Here is a 19,646-nt window from a genome sequence, read left to right on the forward strand (position 1 = left end):
GGCGGCCAGAGCGGCCACATAGCGCGGGAACGACGAGAGGGGCGGCCAGAGCGGCGCCCCAGGGTTGGGGCGACCCCTGGTGGCCCGGGGGTGCTGGGGCTGATACTGGGGGGCACTGGGATGCAATGGGGGGCACTGGGAGGCAATGGGGGGCACTGGGAGGCAATGGGGGACACTGGGATGCAATGGGGGGCACTGGGAGGCAATGGGGGGCACTGGGATGCAATGGGGGGCACTGGGAGGCAATGGGGGGCAATGGGGGACACTGGGATGCAATGGGGGGCACTGGGAGGCAATGGGGGCACTGGGAGGCAATGGGGGGCACTGGGATGCAATGGGGGGCACTGGGAGGCAATGGGGGGCACTGGGATGCAATGGGGGGCACTGGGAGGCAATGGGGGGCACTGGGACAGACTAGGGGGCACTGGGAGGCAATGGGGGACACTGGGATGCAATGGGGGGCACTGGGAGGCAATGGGGGGCACTGGGAGGCAATGGGGGGCACTGGGATGCAATGGGGGATACTGGGAGGCAATGGGGGGCACTGGGAGGCAATGGGGGGCACTGGGAGGCAATGGGGGGCACTGAGATGTAATGGGGGGCACTGGGAGGCAATGGGGGGCACTGGGAGGCAATGGGGGATACTGGGATGCAATGGGGGATACTGGGAGGCAATGGGGGGCACTGGGAGGCAATGGGGGGCACTGGGATGCAATGGGGGATACTGGGAGGCAATGGGGGGCACTGGGAGGCAATGGGGGGCACTGGGATGCAATGGGGGGCACTGGGAGGCAATGGGGGGCACTGGGATGCAATGGGGGATACTGGGAGGCAATGGGGGCACTGGGAGGCAATGGGGGGCACTGGGAGGCAATGGGGGGCACTGGGATGCAATGGGGGATACTGGGAGGCAATGGGGGGCACTGGGAGGCAATGGGGGGCACTGGGACATAGTGGGCGGGACAGAGCAGCGAACTGGGGGTAACTGGGCGGACTGGGAGCCCTGGGGCTGACCCAGCCCCCCCCCCCCCCCCAGCCCACAGTGGCCCCCACCTGCTCATCCCAGTTTAACCAGTAACCGCCCCCCCCATCCCAGTTTGACCAGCAACACCCATCCCAGTGTAACCAGTAACCCCCTATTCCATCCCAGTGTAACCAGTAACCCCCCCCATGCTCTCCCAGTGTAACCAGTAACCCCCTCACCCCCTCCCAGTTTATCCAGTAACCCCCCCATCCCATCCCATTCCAGTTTACCCAGTAACCCCCATCCCATCCCAGTGTAACCAGTAACCCCCATCCCCTCCTGGTTGAACCAGTAACCCCCCATTCCATCCCAGTTTACCCAGTGACCCCCCACACCCCCCAGTTTACCCAGTAACCCCCCATTCCATCCCAGTTTACCCAGTAACCCCCATCCCAGTTTCCCCAGTAACCCTCCATCCCATCCCAGTTTACCCCAGTACCCCCTCCCCAGTTTACCCCAGTACCCCCCCCCCAGTTTACCCAGTACCCCCCCATTCCACCCCAGTTTACCCAGTAACCGCCCCCTAGTTTACCCAGTAACCCCCCATTCCATCCCAGTTTACCCAGTAACCCCCCATCCCAGTATAACCAGTAACCCCCCATCCCCCCCCAGTTTACCTCATAACCCCCCCCAGTTTACCCAGTAACCGCCCCCAGTTTACCCTGTAACTGCCCCCCAGTTTACCCCAGTACCCCCCTCCCAGTTTACCCAGTTACCCCCCATTCCATCCCAGTTTACCCAGTAACTGCCCCCCCCAGTTTCCCCAGTAACCCCCCCACCCCCTCCCAGTTTACCCAGTAAACCCCATCCCAGTGTAACCAGTAATCCCCCCCCAGTTTACCCCGTAACCCCCCCCAGTTTCCCCAATACCCCCCCCAGTTTCCCTAGTAACCCCCACCCAGTTTACCCAGTAACCCCCCCACACCCTCCCAGTTTACCCAATAACCCCCCATCCCAGTTTACCCAGTACCCCCCCATTCCACCCCAGTGTACCCCTTAACCCCCCCCCCCAGTTTCCCCAGTAACCCCCCCCCAGTTTCCCCAGTAACCCCCCCACACCCTCCCAGTTTACCCAGTGCCCCCCTCCCAGTTTACCCAGTGCCCCCCTCCCAGTTTCCCCAGTAACCCCCCCCAGTTTCCCCAGTACCCCCCCCCAGTTTCCCTAGTAACCCCCATCCCACCCCAGTTTACCCAGTACCCCCCCATTCCATCCCAGTTTCCCCAGTACCCCCCCCAGTTTCCCCAGTAACCCCCCATCCCACCCCAGTTTACCCAGTAACCCCCCCAGTTTACCCTGTAACTGCCCCCCAGTTTACCCCAGTACCCCCCCCCAGTTTCCCCAGTAACCGCCCATCCCACCCCAGTTTACCCAGTAACCCCCCCCAGTTTACCCTGTAACTGCCCCCCAGTTTACCCCAGTACCCCCCCCCAGTTTCCCCAGTAACCCCCCATCCCATCCCAGTTTACCCAGTAACCCCCTCTCAGTGTAACCTGTAACCCCCCCCAGTTTACCCAGTACCCCCCCATTCCACCCCAGTGTAACCCTTAACCCCCTCCCAGTTTCCCCAGTAACCCCCCCCAGTTTCCCCAGTAACCCCCCCCAGTTTACCCAGTAACCCCCCCACACCCTCCCAGTTTCCCCAGTACCCCCCCTCCCAGTTTCCCCAGTACCCCCCCCCCAGTTTCCCCAGTACCCCCCCCCAGTTTCCCCAGTACCCCCCTCCCAGTTTCCCCAGTACCCCCCTCCCAGTTTCCCCAGTACCCCCCCCCAGTTTCCCCAGTACCCCCCTCCCAGTTTCCCCAGTACCCCCCCCCAGTTTCCCCAGTACCCCCCCTCCCAGTTTCCCCAGTACCCCCCTCCCAGTTTCCCCAGTACCCCCTCCCAGTTTACCCAGTACCCCCCCCCCCAGTTTCCCCAGTACCCCCCCCCCACCCTCCCAGTGTAACCAGTAACCCCCCCCAGTTTCCCCAGTAACCACCAATCAGAGGCGGCTCCACCGTCGCCTTTAATGACCCCCGAGCACCTCGGGGGGGGGGGGCGGAAGAGGATTGGGGGAGGGGGGGGGCATCAAAAGGAGGGGGAGGGGCCCCCCCCCCGCCCCCCCGGGGGGGCAATAAATAGGGGGGGGAATCCCCAGGGGGGGGGTTTCCCCAAGGTGGGGGGGGGGATCCCCAGGGGGGGTGTCCCTGGTGTTTGGGGGGGGTCACTTGAGGCAGCGCTCGAAATAGGTGGCCCCCACGTACCCCCCCCGCAGCGAGCGCTGCACGTTCTGCTCGAACAGGCGCCGGTTGCTCTGCAGAACCTCGGCCGCCTCCTTGTTCAGGGGGTCCTCGGGGTTCGGCTCCTGGGGGGGGCACAGAGCACCCCGAGTTAGGGGGGGGCACCCCAAGTTATGGGGGGGCAGCTCGAGTTTGGGGGGGGCACCATAAGTTATCATGGGGGGACCAGAAGTTGTTGGGGGAACTGAAGTTATCACAAGGGGGATCCCAAGTTATTGGGGGGGGGACAAGTTATAGGGGGACACCGCAAATTGGGGGGGGTCAGGTTACGGGGGGCAGCCCAAGTTTAGGGGGGGCACCATAAGTTATCATGGGGGGACCATAAGTTGTTGGGGAAACTGAAGTTATCACAAGGGGGATCCCAAGTTATCGGGGGGGGGACAAGTTATAGGGGGACACCCCAAATTAGGGGGGGGCTCAAGTTGTACAGGGACACCCTAAATTATGGGGGGGGAACCCCAAGTTTTGAGGGGGCACCATAAATTATCATGGGGGGACCAGAAGTTGTTGGGGGAACTGAAGTTATCACAAGGGGGATCCCAAGTTATCGGGGGGGGGACAAGTTATAAGGGGACACCTCAAATTAGTGGGGGGCTCAAGTTATGGGGGGGACTCCCTGAGTTATGGGGGGGCACCCCAAGTTATGGGGGGGCAGCCCGAGTTTGGGGGGAGCACCATAAGTTATCATGGGGGGAGCAGAAGTTGTTGGGGGAACTGAAGTTATCACAAGGGGGATCCCAAGTTATGGGGGGGGACAAGTTATAAGGGGACACCGCAAATTAGTGGGGGGGTCAAGTTATGGAGGGGCAACCCAAGTTATGGGGGGGCACCCCAAATTATGGGGGGACCATAAGTTGTTGGGGGAACTGAAGTTATCACAAGGGGGATGGCAAGTTATTGGGGGGGACAAGTTATAAGGGGACACCACAAATTAGTGGGGGGGGGACAAGTTATGGGGGACACCCTAAATTATAGGGGGGGACCCCAAATTATGGGGGGGCACCTCAAGTTTGGGGGGAGCACCATAAGTTATCATGGGGGGACCAGAAGTTGTTGGGGGAACTGAAGTTATCACAAGGGGGATCCCAAGTTATCGGGGGGGGGACAAGTTATAAGGGGACACCTCAAATTAGTGGGGGGCTCAAGTTATGGGGGGGACTCCCTGAGTTATGGGGGGGCACCCCAAGTTATGGGGGGGCAGCCCGAGTTTGGGGGGAGCACCATAAGTTATCATGGGGGGAGCAGAAGTTGTTGGGGGAACTGAAGTTATCACAAGGGGGATCCCAAGTTATCGGGGGGGGGGACAAGTTATAGGGGGACACCCCAAATTAGGGGGGGGGCTCAAGATATGAGAGGGACTCCCTGAGTTATGGGGGGGCAGCCCGAGTTTGGGGGGAGCACCATAAGTTATCATGGGGGGACCAGAAGTTGTTGGGGGAACTGAAGTTATCACAAGGGGGATCCCAAGTTATCGGGGGGGGGGACAAGTTATAGGGGGACACCGCAAATTGGGGGGGCTCAGGTTACGGGGGGCACCCCAAGTTTAGGGGGGGCACCATAAGTTATCATGGGGGGAGCAGAAGTTGTTGGGGGAACTGAAGTTATCACAAGGGGGATCCCAAGTTATCGGGGGGGGGACAAGTTATAGGGGGACACCCCAAATTAGGGGGGGGCTCAAGTTGTACAGGGACACCCTAAATTATGGGGGGGGAACCCCAAGTTTTGAGGGGGCACCATAAATTATCATGGGGGGACCAGAAGTTGTTGGGGGAACTGAAGTTATCACAAGGGGGATCCCAAGTTATTGGGGGGGGGACAAGTTATAAGGGGACACCCCAAATTAGTGGGGGGCTCAAGTTATGGGGGACACCCTGAGTTATGGGGGGGCACCCCAAGTTATGGGGGGGCAGCTCGAGTTTGGGGGGAGCACCATAAGTTATCATGGGGGGGGCATAAGTTGTTGGGGGAACTGAAGTTATCACAAGGGGGATCCCAAGTTATCGGGGGGGGGGACAAGTTATAGGGGGACACCCCAAATTAGGGGGGGGGCTCAAGATATGAGGGGGACTCCCTGAGTTATGGGGGGGCACCCCAAGTTATGGGGGGGCAGCTCGAGTTTGGGGGGGGCACCATAAGTTATCATGGGGGGGGCATAAGTTGTTGGGGGAACTGAAGTTATCACAAGGGGGGATCCCAAGTTATCGGGGGGGGGGACGAGTTATAAGGGGACACCCCAAATTAGGGGGGGGGCTCAAGTTGTGCAGGGACACCTTAAATTATTGGGGGGGCAGCCCAAGTTATGGGGGGGCAGCCCGAGTTTGGGGGGGGCACCATAAGTTATCATGGGGGGACCAGAAGTTGTTGGGGGAACTGAAGTTATCACAAGGGGGATCCCAAGTTATCGGGGGGGGGGACAAGTTATAGGGGGACACCCCAAATTAGGGGGGGGGCTCAAGATATGGGGGGGACTCCCTGAGTTATGGGGGGCACCCCAAGTTATGGGGGGGCAGCCCGAGTTTGGGGGGGGCACCATAAGTTATCATGGGGGGAGCAGAAGTTGTTGGGGGAACTGAAGTTATCACAAGGGGGATCCCAAGTTATCGGGGGGGGGGACGAGTTATAGGGGGACACCCCAAATTAGCGGGGGGGACAAGCTATGGGGGGACACCCAGAGTTATGGGTGCACCAGGTGCCCCCAGGAGACGTTCCAGGGCCACCAAGTGTCACCTCAGGGTGTCCCAAGGCCACCAAGTGTCACCGGGGGGCTCTCCCAATGTCACCAAGTGTCACCTGGGGGGTCCCCCAATGTCACCAAAGGTCACTGGGATCATTCTCAAGGCCACCAAGTGTCACCTGGGGGCTCTCCCAGTGTCACCAAGGGTCATTCCCAGGGCCACCAGGTGCCACCTCAGGGTGTCCCAAGGCCACCAAGTGTCACCTGGAGGGTCTCCCAATGTCACCAAGTGTCACCTGGGGGGTCCCCCAATGTCACCAAGGGTCACCTGGGGGCTCTCCCAATGTCACCAAGGGTCACCTGGGGGGTCCCCCAATGTCACCAAAGGTCACTGGGATCATTCTCAAGGCCACCAAGTGTCACCTCAGGGTGTCCCAAGGCCACCAAGTGTCACCTGGGGGGTCCCCCAATGTCACCAAGGGTCACTGGGATCATTCCCAATGTCACCATGTGTCACCTGGAGGGTCTCCCAGTGTCACCAAGTGTCACCTGGGAGTTCTCCCAATGTCACCAAAGGTCACTGGGATCATTCCCAAGGCCACCAAGTGTCACCTGAGGGCTCTCCCAGTGTCACCAAGTGTCACCTGGGGGGTCCCCCAATGTCACCAAGGGTCACTAGGATCATTCTCAAGGCCACCAAGTGTCACCTGGAGGGTCTCCCAATGTCACCAAGTGTCACCTGGGGAGTCCCCCAATGTCACCAAGGGTCACTGGGATCATTCTCAAGGCCACCAAGTGTCACCTGGAGGGTCTCCCAATGTCACCAAGGGTCATTGGGATCATTCCCAAGGCCACCAAGTGTCACCTCAGGGTGTCCCAAGGCCACTGGGTGCCCCCAGGAGACATCCCAGGGCCACCAAGTGTCACCAAGTGTCACCTCAGGGTGTCCCAAGGCCACCAGGTGTCACCTGGGGGGTCTCCCAATGTCACCAAGTGTCACCTGGGGGGTCCCCCAATGTCACCAAAGGTCACTGGGATCATTCTCAAGGCCACCAAGTGTCACCTCAGGGTGTCCCAAGGCCACCAAGTGTCACCTGGGGGGTCCCCCAATGTCACCAAGGGTCACTGGGATCATTCCCAATGTCACCATGTGTCACCTGGAGGGTCTCCCAGTGTCACCAAGTGTCACCTGGGGAGTCCCCCAATGTCACCAAGGGTCACTGGGATCATTCTCAAGGCCACCAAGTGTCACCTGGAGGGTCTCCCAATGTCACCAAGTGTCACCTGGGGAGTCCCCCAATGTCACCAAGGGTCACTGGGATCATTCTCAAGGCCACCAAGTGTCACCTGGAGGGTCTCCCAATGTCACCAAGTGTCACCTGGGGGGTCCCCCAATGTCACCAAGGGTCACTGGGATCATTCTCAAGGCCACCAAGTGTCACCTGGAGGGTCTCCCAATGTCACCAAGGGTCATTGGGATCATTCCCAAGGCCACCAAGTGTCACCTCAGGGTGTCCCAAGGCCACTGGGTGCCCCCAGGAGACATCCCAGGGCCACCAAGTGTCACCAAGTGTCACCTCAGGGTGTCCCAAGGCCACCAGGTGTCACCTGGGGGGTCTCCCAATGTCACCAAGGGTCATTCCCAGGGCCACCAGGTGCCACCTCAGGGTGTCCCAAGGCCACCAAGTGTCACCTGGAGGGTCTCCCAATGTCACCAAGTGTCACCTGGGGGGTCCCCCAATGTCACCAAGGGTCACCTGGGGGCTCTCCCAATGTCACCAAGGGTCACCTGGGGGGTCCCCCAATGTCACCAAAGGTCACTGGGATCATTTTCAAGGCCACCAAGTGTCACCTCAGGGTGTCCCAAGGCCACCAAGTGTCACCTGGGGGGTCCCCCAATGTCACCAAGGGTCACTGGGATCATTCCCAATGTCACCATGTGTCACCTGGAGGGTCTCCCAGTGTCACCAAGTGTCACCTGGGGGGTCCCCCAATGTCACCAAGGGTCACTGGGATCATTCCCAAGGCCACCAAGTGTCACCTGGAGGGTCTCCCAGTGTCACCAAGGGTCACTGGGATGATTCCCAGGGCCACTATGTGTCACCTGAGGGGTCCCCCAATGTCACCAAGTGTCACCTGGGGGGTCCCCCAATGTCACCAAGGGTCACTGGGATCATTCCCAGGGCCACCAGGTGCCACCTGCGGGTGTCCCCAAGGGGCAGCTCACCAGGAACAGGTACTGCAGGCCGTAGATGATGGAGTTGATGGTCAGGACGGGCTTCCAGTCCTCCCTGGGGACAGAACCGCGGGTCACCAGCTGCGGCCACCGTGGAGCTGTTGGTGGCCACCCCAGAGGTGTTGGTGGCCACCCCAGAGGTGTTGGTGGCCACCCTAGAGGTGGCGGTGGCCACCATGGAGGTGGTAGCGGCCACCTTGGAGGAGATGGTGGCCACCCTGGACGTCTGGTTGGCAGTGGCCACCATGGAGGAGAAGGTGGCCACCCCAGAGGTGTTGGTGGCCACCATGGAGGTGTTGGTGGCCACCATGGAGGTGTTGGTGGCCACCCGAACAGGAGATGGTGGCCACCATGGCGGTGTTGGTGGCCACCCCAGAGGAGATGTTGATGGCCACCCTGGAGGTGGCAGTGGCCACCATGGCGGTGTTGGTGGCCACCATGGAGGAGAAGGTGGCCACCCCAGAGGTGTTGGTGGCCACCATGGAGGTGTTGGTGGCCACCCCAGAGGAGATGTTGATGGCCACCCTGGAGGTGGCAGTGGCCACCATGGAGGTGTTGGTGGCCACCCCGGAGGTGTCGGTGGCCACCCAAACAGGAGATGGTGGCCACCATGGAGGTGTTGGTGGCCACCCCAGAGGAGATGGTGGCCATCATGGAATTGTTGGTGGCCACCCTACAGGTGGGAGTGGCCACCATGAAGGAGATGGTGGCCACCCTAGAGGTGTTGGTGGCCACCCCAGAGTGGCTGGTGGCCACCCCAGAGGTGGCAGTGGCCACCCCAACAGGAGATGGTGGCCACCCTGGAGGTGTTGGTGGCCACCCGAACAGGAGATGGTGGCCACCCCAGAGGAGATGGTGGCCACCATGGAGGTGTTGGTGGCCACCATGAAGGAGATGGTGGCCATCATGGAGGTGTTGGTGGCCACCTCGGAGGAGCTGGTGGCCACCCCAACAGGAGATGGTGGCCACCATGGAGGTGTTGGTGGCCACCTTGGAGGTGCTGTTGGCCACCCCAGAGTGGCTGGTGGCCACCCCAGAGGTGGCAGTGGCCACCATGAAGGAGATGGTGGCCACCCCAACAGGATATTGTGGCCACCATGGAGGTGTTGCTGGCCACCCCGGAGGTGTTGGTGGCCACCATGGAGGTGTTGGTGGCCACCCAAACAGGAGATGGTGGCCACCCCAACAGGACATGGTGGCCACCATGGAGGTGTTGGTGGCCACCCCGGAGGTGTTGGTGGCCACCCGAACAGGAGATGGTGGCCACCTTGGAGGTGCTGTTGGCCACCCCAGAGTGGCTGGTGGCCACCCCAGAGGTGGCAGTGGCCACCCTGGAGGTGTTGGTGGCCACTCCAGAGGTGTTGGTGGCCACCCAAACAGGAGATGGTGGCCACCATGGCGGTGCTGGTGGCCACCCCGAAGGTGTTGGTGGCCACCCGGAGGCGTTGGTGGCCACTATGGAGGTGTTGGTGGCCCACCTGAGGATGTTGAGGCAGACGTTGCCCTCCAGGTCGATGTTGGGGTGATAAACCATCGTCTCGCACTTGACCTTGGGCGGGTCGTGGGGGTAGCCCTGGCCGACCTGGGGGAGGGGACACCGTCACAGCTCAGCCCCCCTTGTGGCCACCAGCCCCGTCCTAGTGGCCACCAGCCCCTATACCAGCCCACGGTGTGGACATCTCATTCCTACTCACGTCTCGGTGGCCACTGGTCCCACCTTGGTGGCCACCAAGTCATCCCACCCCACTACAGAGTGGCCACTGGTCCCACCTTGGTGGCCACCAAGTCATCCCAGCTCACTACAGAGTGGCCACTGGTCCCATCTTGGTGGCCACCAAGTCATCCCAGCTCACTACAGAGTGGCCACTGGTCCCATCTTGGTGGCCACCAAGTCATCCCACCCCACTACAGAGTGGCCACTACAGAGTGGCCACCGGTCCCATCTTGGTGGCCACCAAGTCATCCCACCCCACTACAGAGTGGCCACTGGTCCCATCTTGGTGGCCACCAAGTCATCCCACTCCACTACAGAGTGGCCACCGGTCCCACCTTGGTGGCCACCAAGTCATCCCACCCCACTACAAAGTGGCCACCGGTCCCACCTTGGTGGCCACCAAGTCATCTTACCCCACTAGAGTGGCCACTACAGAGTGGCCACCAAGTCATCCCACCCCACTACAGAGTGGCCACTGGTCCCATCTTGGTGGCCACCAAGTCATCCCACCCCACTACAGAGTGGCCACTACAGAGTGGCCACTGGTCCCATCTTGGTGGCCACCAAGTCATCCCACCCCACTACAGAGTGGCCACTGTTGGCATCTTGGTGGCCACCAGGTCATCCCACCCCACTACAGAGTGGCCACTGGTCCCACCTTGGTGGCCACCAAGTCATCCCACCCCACTACAGAGTGGCCACTGGTCCCACCTTGGTGGCCACCAAGTCATCCCAGCCCACTACAGAGTGGCCACTGGTCCCACCTTGGTGGCCACCAAGTCATCCCAGCCCACTACAGAGTGGCCACTGGTCCCACCTTGGTGGCCACCAAGTCATCCCAGCCCACTACAGAGTGGCCACCGGTCCCACCTTGGTGGCCACCAAGTCATCCCACCCCACTACAAAGTGGCCACTGGTCCCATCTTGGTGGCCACCAGGTCATCCCACCCCACTACAGAGTGGCCACCGGTCCCACCTTGGTGGCCACCAAGTCATCCCAGCCCACTACAGAGTGGCCACTGGTCCCATCTTGGTGGCCACCAAGTCATCCCACCCCACTACAGAGTGGCCACTACAGAGTGGCCACCGGTCCCATCTTGGTGGCCACCAGGTCATCCCACCCCACTACAGAGTGGCCACCGGTCCCACCTTGGTGGCCACCAAGTCATCCCAGCCCACTACAGAGTGGCCACTGGTCCCATCTTGGTGGCCACCAAGTCATCCCACCCCACTACAGAGTGGCCACTACAGAGTGGCCACCGGTCCCATCTTGGTGGCCACCAGGTCATCCCACCCCACTACAGAGTGGCCACTGGTCCCACCTTGGTGGCCACCAAGTCATCCCACCCCACTACAGAGTGGCCACCGGTCCCACCTTGGTGGCCACCAAGTCATCCCAGCTCACTACAGAGTGGCCACTGGTGGCATCTTGGTGGCCACCAAGTCATCCTACCCCACTACAAAGTGGCCACCGGTCCCATCTTGGTGGCCACCAAGTCATCTTACCCCACTAGAGTGGCCACTACAGAGTGGCCACCAAGTCATCCCACCCCACTACAGAGTGGCCACCGGTCCCATCTTGGTGGCCACCAAGTCATCCCAGCCCACTACAAAGTGGCCACCGGTCCCATCTTGGTGGCCACCAGATCATCCCACCCCACTACAGAGTGGCCACTGGTCCCACCTTGGTGGCCACCAAGTCATCTTACCCCACTAGAGTGGCCACTACAGAGTGGCCACCAAGTCATCCCACCCCACTACAGAGTGGCCACTGGTCCCATCTTGGTGGCCACCAAGTCATCCCACCCCACTACAGAGTGGCCACCGGTCCCATCTTGGTGGCCACCAGCCCCTAGCCCAACCCACAGGGCGGACACTTGGCTACCAGTGGCATCTTGGTGGCCACCAACCCCTGGTCCCAGTCCCAACCCACATGGTGGCCACAAGTCGTGGCCGGTCACCTTCTGGTAGCCACAAAATCAGGTTTTGGTGGCCACCTGCCCCCGGCTCCCACCCACAGGTGATTGTGGGTCCCACCTTGGTGGCCACAGGTCCCACTTTAGTGGCCACCACCCCGAGCCCCTGGGGCAACCATGGGGCCACTGGGCCCATCTTGGTGGCCCCAGGGTGGGTTTTGGTGGCCACGGGACTGACCTTAAAACTGAAGACGAATTTGCCTCCCTTGTAGAAGCCCTGAGGGAGAGATGGATGTCACCAAGGGGGGACACAAGGGACATGGGTGGGGAGGGGGGGACACCCCAAGGGACAAGGGGGGACAGATGGGAACACCCCAAGGGACAAGGGGGGACAGGCAAGGGACAGATGGGGACACCCCAAGGGACAAGGGGGGACAGATGGGGACACCCCAAGGGACAAGGGGGGACAGGCAAGGGGACGGATGGGGACACCCCAAGGGACAAGGGGGGACAGATGGGGACACCCCAAGGGACAAGGGGGGACAGGCAAGGGGACGGATGGGGACACCCCAAGGGACAAGGGGGGACAGATGGGGACACCCCAAGGGACAAGGGGGGACAGGCAAGGGGACGGATGGGGACACCCCAAGGGACAAGGGGGGACAGATGGGGACACCCCAAGGGACAAGGGGGGACAGGCAAGGGGACGGATGGGGACACCCCAAGGGACAAGGGGGGACGCACAGGGGACCCCCCCAAGGGACACAAGGGTGTTCTGAGGGGACACATGGGTGACGGATTGGGGACATGGGGACAGCGCGGGGACACAGGGAGACTCCAAAGTGACACAGGGGGGCAGAGCGAGGGATGGGGGGACCCAGGAGGACACGCGGGGACAAAGGTAACGAGGGACTTTTGGGGTGGGGTGTTGGGGACACAAGGGGGTGACAAGGGGACAGGGGGTGATGGGGGGGAGAGGGGGTGACAGGGGGTGGCAGGGACCCCACCCTCATTGGGACAGAGGCAGATAAGGGACTCCAGAGTGGGACACAGGACGCTGGGGAGCAATGTTGGGGACCCATGGGGGGTGACAAAGGGACAGGGGGTGGCAGGAGGGGACAGGGGACCCCACCTCATTGGGGCAGATAAGGGACTCCAGGATGGGACAGGGGACTGTGGGGGTGGGGTGCTGGGGACCCAAGGGGGTGACAAGGGGACAGGGGGGACACAGGGGAAACAGGGGGTGGCGGGGGGCGATGAGGGGACAGGGGGTGACAGGAGGTGGCAGAGGGGACAAGAGGACAGGGGGGTGGCAGGAGGGGACAGGGGACCCCACCTCATTGGGGCAGATAAGGGACTCCAGGGTGGGACATGGGACTGTGGGGTGGGGTGTTGGGGACCCAAGGGGGTGACAAGGGGGTACAAGGGGGTACAAGGGGGGACAGGGGGGTACAAGGGGGGACAGGGGGGACAAGGGGGGGACAGGGGGGGGACAGGGGACCCACCTCGTCGGGGCAGATGAGCAGGCGGAAGTGCAGGAGATCGTCCTGGTCGGAGAAGTCGATCTCGCACGTCCTTGGGCAGGTTCAGCTCGTTGATGTCTGGGGGGGACACACGGACACGGCTCAGGGGGGACACACGGACACCCCAGGCCCCACTGGGACCAGCGTGGCCTCCCCAGTGCCCTCCACTGGGTGCTACTGGGAGCAGCAGCGTTTCCCCCACCAGTATTCCCAGTGGGGCCAAACTGGGACCAGCCCATTATCCCTACTGGGACCAGACCATTATCCCACGGGGGCCATACTGGGACCATCCCGTGTGTCCCATGTCCCCCCCACCAGGCCCTACTTGGACCAGCCCAACCTTCCTACTGGGGCCGTACTGGGACCAGACCATTATGCCAGGGGTCCATACTGGGACCAGCCCACTATCCCAGGGGGGCCATACTGGGATCAGCCCACTATCCCTACTGGGACCAGCCCATTATCCCTACTGGGACCAGCCCATTATCCCATAGGGGCCATACTGGGACCATTCCATGTGTCCTATGTCCCCCCGACCAGGCCCTACTTGGACCAGCCCAACCTTCCTACTGGGGCCGTACTGGGACCAGCCCATTATCCCACGGGGGCCTTACTGGGACCAGCCCACTATCCGTACTGGGACCAGCCCACTATCCGTACTGGGACCAGCCCATTATCCCCAGGGGGGCCATACTGGGACCAGACCACTATCTGTACTGGGACCAGACCATTACCCCTACTGGGACCAGCCCATTACCCCATAGGGGCCACACTGGGACCAGCCCATGTGTCCTATGGACCTGCCCATGTCCCCCCCACCAGGCCCTACTTGGATCAGCCCAACCTTCCTACTGGGGCCTTACTGGGACCAGCCATTATCCCATAGGGGCCATACTGGGACCAGCCCACTATCCGTACTGGGACCAGCTCATTATCCCTACTGGGACCAGACCATTATCCCTACCGGGACCAGCCCATTATCCCACAGGGGCCTTACTGAGACCATTCCATGTGTCCTATGTCCCCCCTACCAGGCCCTACTTGGACCAGCCCAACCTTCCTACTGGGGCCGTACTGGGACCAGCCCATTATCCCACGGGGGCCTTACTGGGACCAGCCCACTATCCCTACTGGGACCAGACCATTATCCGTACTGGGACCAGACCATTATCCCTACTGGGACCAGCCCACTATCCGTACTGGGACCAGACCATTATCCGTACTGGGACCAGCCCACTATCCGTACTGGGACCAGACCATTATCCCGGGGGCCATACTGGGACCAGACCACTATCTGTACTGGGACCAGGCCATTTCCTCTACTGGGACCAGCCCATTACCCCATAGGGGCCACACTGGGACCATCCATGTGTCCTATGGACCTGCCCATGTCCCCCCCACCAGGCCCTACTTGGATCAGCCCAACCTTCCTACTGGGGCCGTACTGGGACCAGCCCATTATCCCATAGGGGCCTTACTGGGACCAGCCCACTATCCGTACTGGGACCAGCCCATTATCCCTACTGGGACCAGACCATTATGCTTACTGGGACCAGAACATTATCCCACGGGGGCCTTACTGAGACCACCCATGTGTCCTATGTCCCCCCCACCAGGCCCTACTTGCATCAGCCCATTCTTCCTACTGGGACCTTACTGGGACCAGACCATTATCCCTACTGGGACCAGCCCATTATCCCATGGGGGCCTTACTGGGACCAGCCCATGTGTCCATGTCCCCCCCACCAGGCCTTACTTGGACCAGCCCATTCTTCCTACTGGGGCCGTACTGGGACCAGCCCATTATCCCACGGGGGCCTTACTGGGACCAGCCCATTATCCCTACTGGGACCAGCCCACTATCCCATAGGGGCCATACTGGGACCAGCCCACTATCCCTACTGGGACCAGCCCATTATCCCTACTGGGACCAGCCCATTATCCCATAGGGGCCATACTGGGACCATTCCATGTGTCCTATGTCCCCCCCACCAGGCCCTACTTGGACCAGCCCAACCTTCCTACTGGGGCCGTACTGGGACCAGCCCATTATCCCACGGGGGCCTTACTGGGACCAGCCCACTATCCGTACTGGGACCAGCCCATTATCCGTACTGGGACCAGCCCACTATCCGTACTGGGACCAGCCCACTATCCGTACTGGGACCAGACCATTATCCCGGGGGGCCATACTGGGACCAGACCACTATCTGTACTGGGACCAGCTCATTACCGCTACTGGGACCAGCCCATTACCCCATAGGGGCCACACTGGGACCAGCCCATGTGTCCTATGGACCTGCCCATGTCCCCCCCCACCAGGCCCTACTTGGACCAGCCCAACCTTCCTACTGGGGCCGTACTGGGACCAGCCCATTATCCCATAGGGGCCTTACTGGGACCAGCCCACTATCCGTACTGGGACCAGCCCATTATCCCTACTGAGACCAGACCATTATGCTTACTGGGACCAGAACATTATCCCACGGGGGCCTTACTGGGACCACCCATGTGTCCTATGTCCCCCCACCAGGCCCTACTTGCATCAGCCCATTCTTCTACTGGGACCTTACTGGGACCAGACCATTATCCCTACTGGGACCAGCCCATTATCCACGGGGGCCTTACTGGGACCAGCCCATGTGTCCCATGTCCCCCCCACCAGGCCTTACTTGGACCAGCCCATTCTTCCTACTGGGGCCGTACTGGGACCAGCCCATTATCCCACGGGGGCCTTACTGGGACCAGCCCATTATCCCTACTGGGACCAGCCCACTATCCCATAGGGGGCCCATACTGGGACCAGCCCACTATCCCTACTGGGACCAGCCCATTATCCGTACTGGGACCAGCCCATTATCCCATAGGGGCCATACTGGGACCATTCCATGTGTCCTATGTCCCCCCCCACCAGGCCCTACTTGGACCAGCCCAACCTTCCTACTGGGGCCGTACTGGGACCAGCCCATTTATCCCACGGGGGCCTTACTGGGACCAGCCCACTATCCGTACTGGGACCAGACCATTATCCCTACTGGGACCAGCCCATTATCCCACGGGGGCCTTACTGGGACCAGACCACTATCCGTACTGGGACCAGCCCATTATCCGTACTGGGACCAGCCCACTATCCGTACTGGGACCAGCCCACTATCCGTACTGGACCAGACCATTATCCCGGGGGGGCCATACTGGGACCAGACCACTATCTGTACTGGGACCAGCTCATTACCGCTACTGGGACCAGCCCATTACCCCATAGGGGCCACACTGGGACCAGCCCATGTGTCCTATGGACCTGCCCATGTCCCCCCCATCAGGCCCTACTTGGATCAGCCCAACCTTCCTACTGGGGCCGTACTGGGACCAGCCCATTATCCCATAGGGGCCTTACTGGGACCAGCCCACTATCCGTACTGGGACCAGCCCATTATCCCTACTGGGACCAGACCATTATGCTTACTGGGACCAGACCATTATCCCACGGGGGCCTTACTGGGACCACCCATGTGTCCTATGTCCCCCCCACCAGGCCCTACTTGGACCAGCCCAACCTTCCTACTGGGGCCGTACTGGGACCAGCCCATTATCCCACGGGGGCCTTACTGGGACCAGCCCATTATTGCTTACTGGGACCAGCCCATTATCCCTACTGGGACCAGCCCACTATCCCCAGGGGGGCCATACTGGGATCAGCCCACTATCCCTACTGGGACCAGCCCATTATCCCTACTGGGACCAGCCCATTATCCCATAGGGGCCATACTGGGGACCATTCCATGTGTCCTATGTCCCCCTCACCAGGCCCTACTTGGACCAACCCAACCTTCCTACTGGGGCCGTACTGGGACCAGCCCATTATCCCACGGGGGCCTTACTGGGACCAGCCCACTATCCGTACTGGGACCAGACCACTATCCGTACTGGGGACCAGCCCACTATCCGTACTGGGACCAGCCCACTATCCGTACTGGGACCCAGACCATTATCCGGGAGGCCATACTGGGACCAGACCACTATCTGTACTGGGACCAGGCCATTTCCCCTACTGGGACCAGCCCATTACCCCATAGGGGCCACACTGGGACCATCCCATGTGTCCTATGGACCTGCCCATGTCCCCCCACCAGGCCCTACTTGGATCAGCCCAATCTTCCTACTGGGGCCGTACTGGGACCAGCCCATTATCCATAGGGGCCTTACTGGGACCAGCCCACTATCCGTACTGGGACCAGCCCACTATCCGTACTGGGACCAGCCCATTATGCTTACTGGGACCAGACCATTATGCTTACTGGGACCAGACCATTATCCCTACTGGGACCAGACCATTATGCTTACTGGGACCAGACCATTATCCCACGGGGGCCTTACTGGGACCATCCCATGTGTCCTATGTCCCCCCCACCAGGCCCTACTTGGACCAGCCCAACCTTCCTACTGGGGCCGTACTGGGACCAGGCCCATTATCCCACGGGGGTCATACTGGGACCATCCCATGTGTCCTATGGACCTGCCCATGTCCCCCCCCCCCCCCGGCCCTACTTGGACCAGCCCATTCCCCCCCGGGGGCCGCAGCGGGTCCAGCCCCGCCAGGCCCTCCAGGCCGCGGCCGCTCCCGCCGGGCCCCGTTCCCCCCGCAGCGCCCGGAACCGGCCCCGAGCGCCTCCTCCGTGGCCGGGCCGGGCAGCGGGAGCCGCGGGAGCCGCGGGAGCCGCCGGGGCGGTCACCTTTCTGGATGCGGAGCTGTGCGGCCGAGGCCTTTTTGCTGGTGCCCTTGGTGCCGCCCGCCGATTCCTCCTCCTTCTTCTGTTGCTTCAGCGAGAAGAGCTTGATCATCCTGCCGGGCCGAACCGCGCTGGGGCCGCGGGCGGCGGGAGCCGGGCGGGGCCCCCCCCCGGCGGGGCGGACGGGGCGGGGGGGGGCGGGCGGCGGCGGGAGCGGGAGCGGGAGGCGGCGGCGGCGCTGAGGCGATGCGGGATCGGCGACGGCCGGCGCCGCTCGGCAACTTCCGGAGCCGCTCGGCAACTTCCGGAGCCGCTTCGGGGCCGTCCGGAAGGAGGCGTGGGGGGGTTCGGTAACCTTCGGAGCTTTCCGGAGAGGGCTCGGGCGGGCGCCGAAGGCGCTTCGGCTTCTTCCGGAAAGAGAATGACTCGTTCCGGGGGCTTCCCCGGCGCTTCGGCTCTTTCCGTAAGCGCTTCGGCTCTTTCCGTAAGCGCTTCGGCTCTTTCCGTAAGCGCTTTCGGCTCTTTCCGGAAGAGCTTTCGGTTCTTTCCGTAAGCGCTTCGGCTCTTTCCGTAAGCGCTTCGGCTCTTTCCGTAAGAGCTCTCGGCTCTTTCCGTAAGCGCTTCGGCTCTTTCCGTAAGCGCTTTCTGCTCTTTCCGGAAGAGCTTTCGGCTCTTTCCGTAAGCGCTTCGGCTCTTTCCGTAAGCGCCTTCGGCTCTTTCCGTAAGAGCTCTCGGCTCTTTCCGTAAGCGCCTTCGGCTCTTTCCGTAAGAGCTTTCGGCTCTTTCCGTAAGCGCTTTCGGCTCTTTCCGTAAGAGCTTTCGGCTCTTTCCGGAGGGCTTCGGCTCTCTCCGGAAGGCTTCGGCTCTTTCCGGAAGGCTTCGGCTCTTTCCGGAAGGCTTCGGCTCTTTCCGGAAGGCTTCGGCTCTTTCCGTACTCCTCCCTCCGCCCACCAGCCATCCCGCGCAGGGGGCGGAGCTTGACGCACGGGCTCAGCCCCGCCGTACAGTGCCAGCAATGGCGGCCTTGTCTTACACACAGCGGGCGCCGCCATGTTTCTCATGGGCGGCGCCATCTTTACTGCAGCACCAATTCAGCTTCAGCCTCTCCAGCCGCTCTGAACCTGGGGGGGACACAATGTGACACCGAGAGGGACAAAGGGGCCACATCCAGCTGCTCTGAACCTGGGGGAGGACACAATGTGACACAAGGAGGGGACAAAGGGGCCACATCCAGCTGCTCTGAACCTGGGGGGGGACACAATGTGACACAAGGAGGGACAAAGGGGCCACATCCAGCTGCTCTGAACCTGGGGGGGGGACACAATGTGACACCGGGAGGGACAAAGGGGCCACATCCAGCTGCTCTGAACCTGGGGGGGGGGACACAATGTGACACCGGGAGGGACAAAGGGGCCACATCCAGCTGCTCTGAACCTGGGGGGGACACAATGTGACACCAGGAGGGGAAAAGGGGCCACATCCAGCCGCTCTGAACCTGGGGGGACACAATGTGGACACAGGGAGGGACAAAGGGGCCACATCCAGCTGCTCT

General features: G+C 61.6%; 2 protein-coding genes across 2 annotated transcripts in view; both read right to left on the reverse strand.

The window, feature by feature from the left end:
- Positions 1 to 3,017: 3,017 nt before the first annotated feature.
- On the reverse strand, positions 3,018 to 18,602 carry UBE2M (ubiquitin conjugating enzyme E2 M). The gene is given in 7 exon segments (XM_080361662.1): positions 3,018 to 3,369; positions 8,206 to 8,269; positions 9,693 to 9,796; positions 12,083 to 12,121; positions 13,350 to 13,418; positions 13,420 to 13,445; positions 18,098 to 18,602. Coding segments are annotated over 7 exon segments (552 nt in total). The 5' UTR covers positions 18,207 to 18,602; the 3' UTR covers positions 3,018 to 3,228.
- A 567-nt stretch (positions 18,603 to 19,169) lies between these two features.
- The window catches only part of ASPDH (aspartate dehydrogenase domain containing), a gene marked incomplete at both ends in the record, with an annotated part of 12,085 nt that continues 11,608 nt past the window's right edge, over positions 19,170 to 19,646 (reverse strand). The window contains 1 exon segment of the mRNA XM_080361667.1: positions 19,170 to 19,215. Within this exon segment, the coding sequence (XP_080217793.1) occupies positions 19,170 to 19,215 (46 nt within the window).

This window comes from Nesoenas mayeri (assembly GCF_963082525.1).
Source record: "Nesoenas mayeri genome assembly, chromosome: 36".
NCBI lineage: Eukaryota > Metazoa > Chordata > Aves > Columbiformes > Columbidae > Nesoenas > Nesoenas mayeri.